The 14,928-nt window shown below is 40.4% G+C and overlaps 2 protein-coding genes across 9 annotated transcripts in view; one reads left to right on the top strand and one right to left on the bottom strand.

Moving 5' to 3' along the window:
* The window catches only part of Gabrb3 (gamma-aminobutyric acid type A receptor subunit beta3), a 396,285-nt gene that overhangs the window by 49,149 nt on the left and 332,208 nt on the right, over window positions 1–14,928 (top strand). The window lies entirely within an intron of this gene.
* The window catches only part of Gabra5 (gamma-aminobutyric acid type A receptor subunit alpha5), a 75,853-nt gene that overhangs the window by 59,336 nt on the left and 1,589 nt on the right, over window positions 1–14,928 (bottom strand). For 5 of the 8 annotated variants that reach the window (XM_040274465.2, XM_040274466.2, XM_021728974.3 and 2 more), the window contains exons 2-3: window positions 14,720–14,779; window positions 14,193–14,352 (exon numbers count right to left, since the gene is read on the bottom strand). The exons of 1 other annotated variant lie outside the window; for it this stretch is intronic. In XM_040274465.2, the coding sequence (XP_040130399.1) occupies window positions 14,193–14,278 (86 nt within the window). In that variant the 5' untranslated portion in view covers window positions 14,279–14,352; window positions 14,720–14,779. The remainder of the gene's footprint in view (window positions 1–14,192; window positions 14,353–14,719; window positions 14,780–14,928) is intronic. 2 more of the 8 variants (XM_040274470.2, XM_040274469.2) reach the window with 1 other exon arrangement.

Genomic DNA, 14,928 nt, shown 5'->3' with positions numbered 1-14,928 from the left:
AATTGGGAGCATTTTGTGCTGTGAATAATACACCAGAATTCAAGTATTTAGTGACACAAGTGATTGAGTCTGTGATACATCTTTGGGCTTCTGCAGCCTTCAGTGCTGCCAGCTCATGGCACTTTCTGTGTGTGCCCACACATCAAGAGCCAAAAAAAAAAAAAAACCTAGAAGAGCAGACTGAACCTTCAAGGATGATACCAGAGGGTCATTCTGAGTTTGTTCAATGGAGTGAAGTTATCCAGGCTCAAAAAGCTTATGTAGATGGAACAGATGGAAACCAGAATGATCTGCTTAGATGCAATCAATGAAAATGAGCAATTTTCAAGAACCGGATAGGACAGACACATATAGATTCTGACCTCAGTGTCTGCCCTTGAGCAGATATGGACAAGCTAAGGAAGTTATTTTGGGGGAAAAAAGGTCTACCATCCCAAAAGACAGTAACATGACTAAAGAACATGCTTTCCACCTCTGGTTCCTGTAGATGCTTTGAGATGTGCCAACAGCACTTGACTTACACATTGGGCTTGGCTGCAAGAGCTCAGAGGACTCTCTGAGCTGAAAGCCAGATGTGACTCCCAGAAGTAAGCCCTCTTGGCAACGGGGGAAAGAATGCCCTATTCCTGGTACTTCCCTTAAATGCTCAGCTGTGGGGCCTCAGCTGTACTTCATAATCATTGAAATTAGAGCCAAGAGCCACCATCCCTCTGTGGAGGGACACTGAAGTCAAAATCAATGTTTGCCTGCCCCACCCTGTTTTTGAAAATTGGTCATTTTCATTGATTGCATTTATACAGATCAATTCTTTACTGACCCTAAAGCTTTTCCTTTTTGAATGACACAGTAGAAAGATCCCTTGATTTAATTTTTACATTGCCATTAAAACACATATAGAAGTTCTAGCAAGCTAAAATTCAGTCCTGTTAGTAAAGAGCCCACAGATATTTTACTCAGTGATTCAGTATTTAAAAATATTAAATTACCCTTTTTTTCTAGCATACATGGTAATTTCACACTTTAGAGAGACAAAAAACTAAGCCACACAAAGCTAATGCCAGAATGAAAAGTCTTGACATCATCTTGGGCTGTGTATGAATGAATGTTATATTTGGTCCTGGCTCAGTTAACTAACTGTGTAATGATTGGTCAAACAGATCTGGTCTCAGGGTCCACTTCTCATGGCGTTCAAATTCTTAACAGTCCAATTATTCAATTTTAGGCTATATCCAAGTGCCTAGTATTTAGAAGGTACTTGCTGCCTCTTTAACATACAAATATACACCAGTAAAAAGAAAATCAAATTCTTTCTGTATTCATGGATTCATTTTCTGCTGTTTTAGTTATCTGAGGTCAACCGCTGGCAAAAATAGTAAATGGAAAATTCCAGAAATAGACAAATCATAAGTTTTCAATTATGTGTCATTCTGAGTAGCTTGATGCAATGTCATGTCAACCCACCCAGTATCTGAACCATCACTTTGTCCAGTGTATCCTGCTGTATATAATATCTGCCCATTAATCTTAATAATGGCCCCAAAGTCCTAGAGAAGAGATGTTGGCAATTTAATTGCTGTATAGTATTATAATTGTCCTATTTTTTATTAGTTATTATTTTTATCTCATATTGTGCCTAATTCATAAATTAAACTTTTAAGTATGTAGATATAGGGAAAAAAACATCATACATATAGGATTTGATATTATCCTCAGTTTCAGGCATCTGCTGGAGTTTTGTCATGTATTTCCTGCATTTAGGGGAGAAGTACTACATCTTAATGTTTCAAGGAAATTTTTCTAAGCTATTCCATTATCCGTTGTGAAATGTTCTTAAATTACATTAGATCTGAATAGCCCTGGCTGTTAAGAGACAAAGACTTGCCTACATTATTGACCATTCTGAGGCTAGATCTGTAGAGATGTCTTTTGAGTGCCACTCTCCTTGGCTTTGTCCAAGAGGAAGGACAAACGTTTACTGGTCCACTAGTTTCAGGGAATCACCGTTCCACCCTGAATTTCACTTCACAAATACCCAAATCATGTCTGATAGCAACAGGATAGGATTAAGAATTCCAAAGCTCAGCTTTCACTTACTGGTCAAAACAAGAACAAAACAAAAAAACAGAGTTTAAATATGCACATAATTATACTTTTTCTTGGAGAAAGAGCTATCCTTAACCCTGTCTTGCCATAATCACTCCTTGTATTTATCTGTGGGCCTGCATATGTTAGAAGCCAGGGCTGAGGACCTGCAGGGTTTTTCCTTCACTGTATTAACTAAAGATAGGTGCTGAAGTAAGGAACAGATTATTCCAAAACTCCCTGAAAATGCCTCCTAGGATAGGAGCAATATCATTTTATTGTTTGTTTGCTTTTTGTTTTTTCCATGAACAACTGGGAAGCTCTCCACATCTATAGATTAACCTCAAAACTGATTCAGCCACAGAATATGGTTAAGAAATTCACCACGTTGACAGCCCTGAAGAGAAAGACTCTTGCTTGATCACTGAACACAAATGCTGTGTTTTCTTAGCCCCCGGTACTGTTGTCCCTTCAGGAAAAGCTCACAGATGTCCGGGGAACTTGCTGGTGCTTCTACCAAGCTGCACAACCTTTAAGAGCTTCCTCTAGGATTAAGAGTAACCTCAGCTTGCTTTGTTCCATTTGGGTTCAGGGAAAGTACTTGAAAAACAAAATAACACAGACATCCTGCGCTCTGCTATCAGTGAGTAACACCGAACACAGCAGTGTGTAATGAGTGAGTCCTCCCACATTCCCCCTTCCCACTGAACACTCACTCCAGTTACGGTCCAAGGGCAGGCTTGGTCCACTGGCATTCCCATTCAGCTTTTGTTAGCCATACTGAATACAACCCAGGAGCTCTGCTCACCTTTGGGCCCACCCTGAGTGTATTCCTGCCTCAAGGAGAAGCTAAAGGCTCTGCTCTTTGGGGAGAGGATTTTTGTAAGATGTTATTTACTTAATGGTCTTCAACATAAAAGGAATACTTGAAAATTTGGGTGACTCACACTTGATTTTAATGAGAGTTAATTAGTTAGGTTCTCTTGAAATATGAACTATTTCCTTATATTTGCATATACTCTTCAAAACTGTCATATTTACTCCATGTTTTCAGTTCTAATATTTTCAGATTATTGATCTTTCAGAAAAGAATAGTGTCATATCTTGGTACCCATGGGGGACTGGTTCCTGGACTCCTTTTATGGAAACCCAAATCCATAGATGTTCAAGACCTTTATATAAAATGGTGCTATATATGCATATAACCTGTGCATCTCATCCTATGCACTTTAAATCATTTCTAATTTAAGTATAACACCTAATATAATGAAAATGCTATCTAAATAGTTATGTTGTATTATTTAGGAAGTAAAGATGAAGGAAAAGTCTGGATATGATCAGTACAGGTTCAAGTTTTTCACCAGTATTTTCAATCTGAGATTAGTTGAATTCACAGATGCAGAATCCATGGATATGAAGGGTCCACCATGAAAAACCCATCCATCCTGTTAAAAAAAAAATTCCCATTTTTTTTTTACATTTCTTTGTGTAAGTATTACTAGTCTATACAAAAGATACAAGGAATGGGTTCCTAAACTTTCTGGTGATTTGAAATGAGGACTAGAGATGTAGCTCAGTGGTAGATTACTTGCCAAGCTTGCCTTAGATCCTGGCTCAATCCCCAAAACTACCGGAAAAAAAGAAAAATGGAACAGCAGGAGGAGGTGAATGAGGTGATGGTGTTGGAGGAGGAGGAAAAAGAGGAGAAGAAGATGGAAAAGATATAGAAATGAGGTCAATGGCCTCATATTGTAGCCTGAGAAAGGTACTGGTTGCAGGATCAGCAGGGACAGGACTAAGGTGCTGAAGAGCCATGGAAATCCCCGGGGTTTCTTAAAAGGCTATGCCATGGCACCCAGCCTAATGTGAACTTCTGGGTCATTTATAGATTTTTGATGAAGTGGAGTGGGGAGCTGGTATCCATGAAATTTGATCCACTAATGGGTTTATTTCACCAGCAAAGTGCTTAAGAAAAATAAATTGTTCAGGAAGGGTAAACCTTTGCCAACTTCTCACCTCTCCCTGTTGTCCCATACCTGGCCTTTTTGAAATTTTGATTTTGAGACTCTTGCATTAGCTTCTTCCTGACTTCTTGGCTCTGGAAACTTAGTTTTAATTGATCCAGGAGAAAACAGGCATCAGTAACTTTTAATCCCTCTCCCTGCCACCACCCTTGTGACCCTCCTGTGCAGCCAAGGTGGAAAGTGAGTGCTCTGGGGCTAAGCTAGAAACAGAAAACTGCCATGTGAACCAACTGACAACATGACTCCAATGGCCTCCCAGATTCTCTCTCCTCCATTACATCTTCAGAGAGGCCCTGATTGGGCTTGGTACTTATTCCAGCTCTATGACTACTGAATCCACCACGTGCCAGGTGTTGTGGAGAGAACCAGGGACCCAAAAATGACCTACAGGGCCTGAGTGTTTTCTGCAAGAACCTTTTGTGTTCCTGGAGGTTTTTCAGTAGAATATGGTAGGAATCCAGTGTCACTATGCAAGACGTTACAGGAACACAAGGGAGAGAAGACTCAACCTTTGCCTAGGTTCAGGGGAGAGGAAAATGAACCCGAGGCTTTAAGAATGAAGACTGTGTCTCATGTCAAGGAAAGGGGTACAGAAGGGAATTGTCAACAGTGACCCTGAAAAAAGAAACTGTAAAAAAAGAAACATACCCTCTTTGCAGAGGGTATGTGAGAACTCTGCTGAAAAGGGCAACATGAGGATTAGCTCGGTATAAGATGATCCAGGCCCTTGGTTCAACCACCAGCACCACAAAAGCCAGCAATTGGTGGGCAGGTAGGCACACACTAAACCATGACCTCTGTGTGCCATGCTACACATCTAGGTTCTTCCTGGGGGTGATAGGGCCCCTAAGCACTTTCCTGGAGCACTTGGGCAGCTTACAAATGACAGATGTGGACAAGGCAAGACCGGAGGCACAGAGATCAGTTACTCAAGCCATGGAATGGGGATAAGAGGTGGGATGAATGAGTATCATCAGCTGAATTTTTCCCTTCCATCCCTCCTTTTTTCCTTCCTTCTTCCCTTTCTTCTCTCCCTCCCTCATTACTTCCTCCCACCACCACTACCTTGTTTTCTTTTTTAGATAAGGTTTTCTATGTTTCCCAGACTGGCCTGAAATTCCCGAGCTCAAGAGATTCTCCCACCTCGCTGTTCACATGGCTGGGACTGTAGGTACATGCCACCAAGCCCAGCTCATCAGCTGAATTTCTGACTGGGGAGTGAGGGAGAAGGAGGGGTCTAAATAATAGGACTGGAAGTGCAGAGGAAGCTTACTCCCAATTAAGCCAACTACCAACACAGGGTGAACTCTGCTGCAGAATTCACTCATTACAGCTAGCCTCCATATCTGCAGGCTCCACATACTCAGATTCAACCAACCACTGATGGAAAATGTTCAGGAAAAAAAAAATGGCAACTATACCGAACATATAAAGACTTGTCCTCCTTTTCATTATTTCCTGAACTACACAGTATAACAATTATTCGAATAGAATTTACTTTGTATAAGTAACCTAGAGATGGTTTAAAGTATACAGGAAGATATGCATATTATGCCATTTTATGTAAGGGCCTTAGCATGGTGGATTGGGGTATTAAGATGGGATCCTGGAGCCAGTCCTCCATAGACACTGAGAGACAACTGTACCCTGGAGAGGGGAGTAAGCAAGGAGATTGACTGATTCATTGATTGTACCAGGGATTGAACCCAGGGGTGCCTAACCACTGAGTCCTATTCCCTGCCCTTTTTAGTATTTTATTTAGAGACAGGGTCTCGTTGGATTACTTAGGGCCTACCGTGCTGAGACTGGCTTTGAACTTCAAATCCTCCTACCTTAGCCTCCAGGGCTGCTAGGGTTATAGGTGTGCACCACTCTAGGTGTGCTGGTTGGGTTTTGTTTTTTACTAAGATATAAAAGGATCTTTCTTTTTGAGAAACTTTCAAGGATTCTCTGTCAATGTACTGATTCATTTATCCATTAAGGTTATAATCTCTGATAAGAGGAGTAATGTGTTGTAGATTCCATCTTTAAAGGTGCTTTATTCTACCAAAATATTTCCTTACTATAGTATTTTAGAGGGTAGACTTTAGCTCATAATTTCTGGTGAAGAATATTCTTCTGAGTGTTGTCAGACCACAAATTGCACGTGTAAAGACAGGGCATGTTGTATTTCTTGATGGTACAATCTCTGCTTATATTGACAGCCATGTTTTATTTACATAAAATGGGATTGATAACGGCTACTGCAGACAGTTTTAATGTGAAATTACTTTGGGGGTTGAGCAGATTGGTTTTATGCTTCAGCTTATCTGTCTTCTGAAATTGCATTCTCCCCCCCAGTATTTGATTGCTTCTGGGAAATATATCTTCACTTGTTTGTTACTTGAAGGTCGTTACATAAGCACCTCTAAATGGCACCATTTTGTGATGTGTTTCCTCAACTGTGCATTAGGCACTACTTTAGCTAACCATATTTAAAACAAAATGCTATGTAAAAGGAGAGCGGGCAGCCATGGTGGACACTAGCTGGATGATGAGATTAATTCCAAGTTTCTAGATAAGAATCTTTCCCATTTCAAACTGGAAAACTCAAAACTTGAAACACATATTTTTTTGTGGTTAAATTCCTATATCATGGATTATGCCAGAACTCTTAGGTTCCTCCCACTCCATCTGAAAGAATCTCCCAGTCCTGCCCTTCAGTTTCCCAGATCAAGCACAAGTCCATCCCAGCTCACTACCTCCCTATGAACTCTCTTGTCCTTGACTCTTCTGCCTGGCTCAGAATTCTGTAGCCTACAACACAGAACCTAAATCATACAACCCTATAGGCCACACTGCACCCCACCCCACCCCACACCACCCATGTTCCCCGGCTCAGCACCTTCCTTTGCCCATCCCACAGCTATCCCTTGCTCCCCATCATTCCCATCAGCAAGCACATCTGATATAGTACCATGGGTCTTTAAGTCATTCACCCATGTTCCCTTTCAGCTGTTCTCTGTGATTTGCTCCGCTTCTCATCAAAACTCATTGGAAGAGTTATTTGCATTAGAAATCCCTGCTGCCTCTCCTTCCTTCTCTTGCAGCAGCTCCTCTCTAATCTCCACCACCTGCATCCCAAGAAAATCTCTTTCCTGAAGGCCAGGAATGAACTCATGGCCAAACCCAAAGGTCAAATCTTGATCTTCATCTCAGTGGACCTGTGAGCCACAGGTCTGAGGTTCCCCTCCCTACAACACTTTCTCCACTTGGCCTCAGGACACTATTCTCTTTACTCTTCTTCTTCACTTGCCTCTTCCTTTTGGTCTTGCTTCTCTGCTCTTATCTTCCTGTCTCCAAATACTGTAATATTCCAGGATGTAACCCAGGGAAATCTTTTCTGTCTGTCTACACTCAAACTTTACTCAATCTCATCCAACCCACAGAAGTGTATCAAGTCTAGGCATGCAGTCCAGTCTCTCTTTGACCTCCAGACCTCTATTTCCAATGGCCTGCCTGGCTTCTCCGCCTCGGTATCTAACCCATACCTCAAAGGGCTTAACATGTTCATAACCACGCTTAGGATCATCTCTACCCACACCTCTTCTCCACTGCCTTCTCTACTCCACGACAAGCAATTGAACCCATCAGGTTTTCAGGTCAAATACTTGATGTGGAGAGGTCATCATCCTTGGTCCCCTCTTTTCTTATGCCCACACCAACCCATCAAGAAATCCTACTGGACAAAATAGTTCCTCCCCAGGGTCATTATGACCTTGTTGCTTCTTCCTTTTCTCCCCTCTAGCCCCACCCCAGATTCTATTCCATTTTATTTACTCAGCCTACTGAGTGAGCTTTAAAATATAAATGGCATCATTGCCACATTTAAATCAGATCACATTTTTCTCCCGCTCCAAAACACTCCATGAACTGGGCCAGGCATCCTGTCCCATAATCTGTAGTCCCAGTTACTCAGGAAGCTAAGGCAAGAGGATTACTTGAGGCCAGAATTTCAAAGACCAGCCTGAGCAAGACACTGAGACTATCTCTAAAACAACAAAACACCACTCAACCACTCTCTCTGATCCTCAAGATAAAAATCAACTGATGCTATAGTCATCATCTACAAGGTCCTCTGACCCAACTCCATCCCTTCTTCTGATTCTGCTTTCTACCAATCTCCCACTTCCCCATATCAGTCCTCTTGTTGTTCCTAATATGCCCAGAAAGCCCCTGCTATATCACCCTTGCCTTTGCCACCATCTCTTCCACCTCATCTCCCACCTGATCAGTCTTCCCTACAAATAGCACTGCTCACGACCTCACTTCCCTGGGACCACTGCAATAGCCTTTCTTCCCTGCACATTCATTACCCTACTCTGAATTGTTCTTTGTAGCCGTCATTATAACTTAGCTAATACTTATTTCTCTATTACCAGTTTTGAACCAGAATATACCCTCCATGAAGACAGACTCCACTTTGCCCCCTGTGAGACCTCAGCATCTAGCATAGTGCCTAGTACGTGGTGAGGACCCCATACATGCTATAGTAGCAGCAGGGAAATAGTCCCCAAGAAGCCCATGCAAGGGAGGCTTTGCATATGTGGTTCCATTTATAGCCCTTACTGAATTCAGGCACAGCTTGGACACCACATTCACCCTCTGGGTCTAGTAAAGGTCAGGAGTGGCCTGGTCAAATACCCAGAAGGAGGGATGGTATGAGCTTAAGACAAACACACACACACGCACACCTCCCCCATGCCCACCTCTGTTTAAGCACTTGTTTAAGCATTTGGCATAAGTTAAACAGTTGTCCCTTGCATCAGTCCTGAAATATAGGATCCATTACTATCCCTACTTTGAGATTCAGAACTGAGAGGTAGACAGGTTACATAACTTCTGATGTCACAAACGTAATGTGTAGAAACAGAGATCACAGTCAGGCATCAAGACTGCCCAAAACAATACTTTATGCTCCCTAAATGTTTGGCAAGGATTTTGAAACAGGAAGCAAACTGATAGTGATGACCCATTTTGTTGTTGTCACTAAAACTAAAATGAACTGGCCCTGGGTTTCATTAACTTCTAGATTCTGTCTTTTTGATTTTGAAATGGCTTTTAAAGAAATACACATAAAATGGATTTCTCAGGGAATTGCTAATGCCTGTTTCATAGCATGTCTTACTTTTCTGGGACCTTCTGTACACCATTAAATTTCATAATCCATATCCTGTACTGGGTTTTATTCAGGCTGTGTGGTAGACCGACTGTTTTTATATTGGTGTTATTTGAATTCTAAATTTAAATATTCTTCTGTTACCGATATGGAGATTTCCCTCCCATTCATTCCCTTTTCATGACACTATAAATATTAGGGCATTCTGGAGAAGGCTTCAGCATCCTTGAGATGGACCCTAATACTTCCACTTTCCAATGGCAAAAATCAGACGCATCTCTCTAAGCTCTGGAGCCTGAGCTCTTTATATCCACAACAAGAGGATTTTGTGAAAATTAAATGGCACACTTCTTAAAATGCATTGTGAAGATTAAGGAGACACACCTATAGACACACCTATAACTCACTGCTGAGAGGGTTTTACGATGAGATGTCTTGTTGCTTTCAATTCTAATACTTTCCTCTGAAATTCCACATCAACTGGAATATACATCTTATGCCACTGAATCTTTATAAAAATCAAAAAACCCCACATTCTCCTTCTCCCCTTGAACTGAGCCAGTGACTCATTCTGGACCTGATTGCCAGCTGGTGTCAGCAGAGAGCCGTATCCTTCTGAGCTCTGCTCGATGCCTATTGGCATGATGAACATGTAAAAAGTTACCTTTATAAAGTATATAATTCAGAAGTATTTCCTATCGGTGCCTTAAGAAAAAAAAAAAAAAGAAAGAAAAAAAGTTGGGCATGACTGTGCAGCCAGGCTGCGGTCACCTACTTGTCTTGCTGGAGCTACCTACTTTTCTGATCTCTAACTCTCCCTGAGCCATTGATTCTGTTCCTGCTGACTGCTTCAGTGCTGCTTTCTGAGTGTTTTCATAATTGTTATAATGACTGTTTGTCCTGGGCCTTATGAACCTGCAGCTGTAGGGCAGGAAGAATTTGTCATCGGGGATAGAGAAGAGAGAACTTTCCATTGAAGAAGACATTGTGAGTGCCTGCATGATTCAGAGAAAATGTACTTTCTGCTCTAGTTAAGAGAAGGGAACTGTCCTTGAGTATGTGTCTGCAAAGGCCCTGTACATGAGACCTAAAGTCCAGGCTGGCACACTTGTATAAATAAAGAATAGCCCTCTCTGTTTATGTAGGTAAGGGATTTCTGCAAGGACCTGCTTTTAATTCCCAATTATAAAATACTGTTTTCAGAAGTCTGTCTGAATTGCACTGCTCACATAATAAAAATCCCAACACATTCTTTTTCAATGGATAAATCCATGAAATATACTTAATGCAATTAAATGAATGGAATTGGACTTAACCTTATGATTGACTGAATAATCCTCCAAAGTATCTTGCAATTATCATGGGTCTTCCAAGTTGGACAATGTATGACTTTTTCAATTGATGATAAATTAATTCCAGTTCAAACTTAATAGTATATATTTTGGCATGACATTGATTGCAATATTGTTTCAGTGCTATTTTTCTTCTCCCATGTACTTTAGGATACTGGTTTCATTAAAATAATTATAATGGCTTAAATAATCCCACATCTTCAAACGGGCCATTGCATAAGGCTGACTCTCAAATAAAATCTCTGCTCTGTTGTATGCTGATACATGCTCTGTTCTATAATTTAACAATAATAGCAGAATTATAACGGCTATTAAAAATGAGCTGCTGGTGACCAAATAAATTCAAGGATTATGAGGAAAAAAAAAGAAATAATACTCATGTTATTTTCAAAGCAATTTCACATTAATTATATTATCTAATTTCAAATATATTTCCCCTCTCACAAATACATTTCCTGGTTGCCAGATACACATGCTTTTCAAAAATCCTGTACATCAACTCTGTACAAGCACAAAACCTTACACATTGCCTCTTTCCTTCCTCTCTCCTCTCTGATTCACTCCTTACCCCCTGCCAGTTCTCTGACCTCTTTTGTGTATTTACAGGTATCAGCATTTCTCAGGGCCTTTGTTACTTCCCTCTCACTTTTGTTTTGAGCCTGATCACATAAACTCTTTCTTTGGGGGAAAAAACACAAGAGTTTACTTTAAACTCATTCCCACCCCTAATCTCAGAGTACAAGGTCCTCTCTCTGCTCAGAAGCAAGAGAATACCTTTCAGAATTACACCCCCCGCCCACCCCATCTATATTAGTTTGCAAACCAACAGTAGTCAAATAAGGCAGCACAGGAAGTAACCAGACACAATCACAGAAAGCCTGCTGAGTAAGGAATCCCAGCAGTTACAGGCTTTATGAACTCCCCAAGTTAGCTATTTCTCCATCCCATCTTCCACAGCTGTCAGAAGAGGCTAAGGATGCTCATCTCATAAGACTGCTCCTAAGATTCACCTAAAACATAGTCATAAAAATAGGGGCTGTACATTGTAATAGCTGCTATTCTATGAAGATTTAAAGTCAAGCAAATGTTATGAAACTTTGGGGTTTGACAAAATTATTCCTACATATGTTTGGGTAAAGGGAAAGTGAGAGGAGCCTCATATAAGAAGAGAAATAAGTAGATATTTGATATCTTTTATGATATCTTTTGTGGCTGTTGAAAAGTACATCCTGCTGGACAGAATGTGTGCAACTCGACTTCCTACTTCACTAAAAACCCCACTTTATCAAAAGCAGCTGAACACCCAGGGTTAAGCATTAAAAGTACTCGAAGAACCTGTAATGATGTAATGATGTAAAATTCCACTTACAGAGATATTGTCTAAATGAAATGATCTCAAATAATTTAAAATATTGTAAGCCAAATATGTTCACTACAAGAAAATCTATAACAGCAAAATCAGAAACAATGTAAACATCCCAAATTAGGGAAGTAGTAAACAACAGAGCATTCATGCATAGTAATAAATCCATCCCTTTTAAAATCACACATCTTAGATTTTGCAATAATAAAGTGACAGGTCTGAAAAAAACTACGCAAAAGTTAATGTGCAGTATGATCCCAACTATATAAACGTATGCACAGAAACAGGCATATTAAAATGTGAAGGGTGATTGTCTCTGGTGGTGGAATTATGGGCACTTTCCATTTTATTAGGTATGGTTTTATCAAAACAATCAAAATTAAAATCTTCTCCAACAGCTAACTTTTTAGAAAGATTGAGGAGTACCTTACCACTTTCTTAGTGTTTCCTTCCAGCACATAATAATTACCTCTCTTATTTTGAACATGATCTTGGAAATCTATAGGGTTAACTAAGGAATAAAGTATAACTGCTTCTTATGGCTACACTTCACTTATATGTTACTTCCTATTCCAGACTTGAACCTTCCAGGAAGTGTAAAAACTTCTTACCTATTCAATGAAAAGTCACAATAATATGTTGGCTAAAATATTGTAAAGAAACTATATGTTGTCAATCCTAGCATACTCTTCACTTCCAAAATATCACTAAGAATATGTAATATATCAGTAAGCAAACTGACCACACAATGCATTAACTTGCAAAGTTGAATACTTGGTAGGATTTCATTGTACACGCCTTCCATTCAAAACTTTGTGAGCACCACAGTTTATAGAATTTAACACTTGGGGAGAACTTGGAAAGAAAATCTGCATTTAGCAGTTAACAAAGACAAGGCCTGGGAGGGGAGGTGTCCAAACAAGCAAGGAAAAAATAACATACAACACTTCTCCCCAGAGAATACTCGATTGGCTACAACTTATACCGGTTTCCATTAGCAAACATGGGCTGTTGGGCTCATGCTGGTGAGGGATGGGCATGTCCTTAGATAAGCTATGCTGGAGAAAGTCCTCCTTGAAGACTCAGGCCTGTGCCCAGGTCCCAGTGCACCTGGGCTGCAGTCACAGCACTTGGAAGTCTTAAGTTTCTACCTGTCTGTCTGTCTCTTTCCCTCTCCCCTCTCTCTTCGTCTGCTCACATCTGGAAGGGTCAGAAGAGCAGAAAATGCCCAGAGCACAAACAAAATGTCACAGCCCCCAAAAGGATCATCTCTGTTTGCCAGACAACAGGAGTTTCTCTGGCTATTGGAGAGCCACTTAATAGTCTCCATCCTTTTAAGATTTATACATGTGAACAGTATAATGTGAAACCTCTGGAGCCTGTTTTTACAGAACTAATGTTTTGGTGACTTTAGTCCTGAAATTTAATTTCTTAATCATATTCCATAAGCTTCAAGCTGCAATCCTTTTGATTAGCCAGAACAGTTCTGGAGTGGTGGGAGAGAAGAGGGAGAGGAGGAACATCGGCCTCCTAAGAGCATGCACATGTCATGTCAGTTAACAATAATTTGATGAAAGAGAAAATCAATACACAGAGACTAATGGCCAAAATGAAAGGTTAATGTAAATGATAATGCTAGAACTTCAGGGGTATCTTTCAGATTTTCAGACCTGTAGTTTAAGATGTCTGCCCCTGCACGTGAATGGGCTGTTCCAGGCCGTTGGCTCAGGCCATGACTACTTTGAGTCCTTTTTCAATGCCACATACATACACAGCAAAGACTGGGCTTGAAAGGCAAATTCAATTGCATAATGGAACCAAGGAGAGTGATCAGAATGTTGCACACCAACCGCCCTGTCTAATAAGCAGTGAATGTCCTTTACGCAAGCGAACTTCTGAATCTTGTTTTAGCCCAAGTAGGAGGAAACACAGCTTTTACTCTGAAACCATATTTGGTTTTCATTTCTGAAAACATTATCTGCCTCTTTTCTTGGACATACTGCTGGAGATCCCACACCAGGGGCAGCCTTGCTCAGGAAGAAATCATAGGTCAGGAGCAAGGACCCTTCATATATTTACAACAAACTGAAGGGCAGCAGACTGCAAAGGTAAAAAGCAAGGGCTTGCTGAATTGCTGTTCTGCTCTACAAGGTTCCAGAAAGGTACCACTGGCCCCAAAATTACAAAAATTAAAACTAGAAGGGATAACTTACCCAAAGTGACTGGATAAGTTCATGGAAATACAAAAAAGAAGGAGGTTTTTAATCATGATAAAGCTAGAGAACATTCCATTGTCCATTCCCAATAAGATTATAGTTGAAGCAGATAAATTTGGAAGAATAACTGTTCTTTTCTCCCAACTTGATCTTGAAGCTGAAAAATACACAAAAAGGAAAAACATGAACATGAAATTTTTGCGTCACTACACTGGAATCAATCATAACAGCTCCCACACAACCATCGACAAAGCAAGGAAACCTGGCTGTCAATCCCAGGACAGGCATACACCAGGTGTTTTCTACTTCACTAGGCAGTTAGGTTGGGTGTAAAGAAAAGTTACAATAGGAATCAATTTTCATTTTTAATTCAGAGTGCAGAATCATTTTAATTCATTTTCCCATACCTCAAATCCTATTTTACTTTTCAGTATGTAATTAAATGACCCATTAGTCCTATTATTAAAATAAATCTGAGCAACTACGTTTTGTATGCGCCAAATCCACAAGTGGAATAAATTTACCTTTCTGAAATGTCTGCCACGCGTTCAAAGCCAGCCAGCTACTCCTTGTTCTGCAAGGTACTGAGAGAAAGTATGTGGAAACAGGGGGGAAAAAGCACGTTTAGGAAACAAGTCTTCTACAGGATTACGATAATGTAATAACTTTCCATAAGACAGCGTTGCCACTTTCTCAGTATCCTGCCTCCATCACTAATTTAATAATCAATGCA

This window comes from Ictidomys tridecemlineatus, chromosome 5 (genome assembly GCF_052094955.1).
Source record: "Ictidomys tridecemlineatus isolate mIctTri1 chromosome 5, mIctTri1.hap1, whole genome shotgun sequence".
Taxonomy (NCBI): domain Eukaryota; kingdom Metazoa; phylum Chordata; class Mammalia; order Rodentia; family Sciuridae; genus Ictidomys; species Ictidomys tridecemlineatus.
This window is presented reverse-complemented; position numbering and strand designations above follow the sequence as displayed.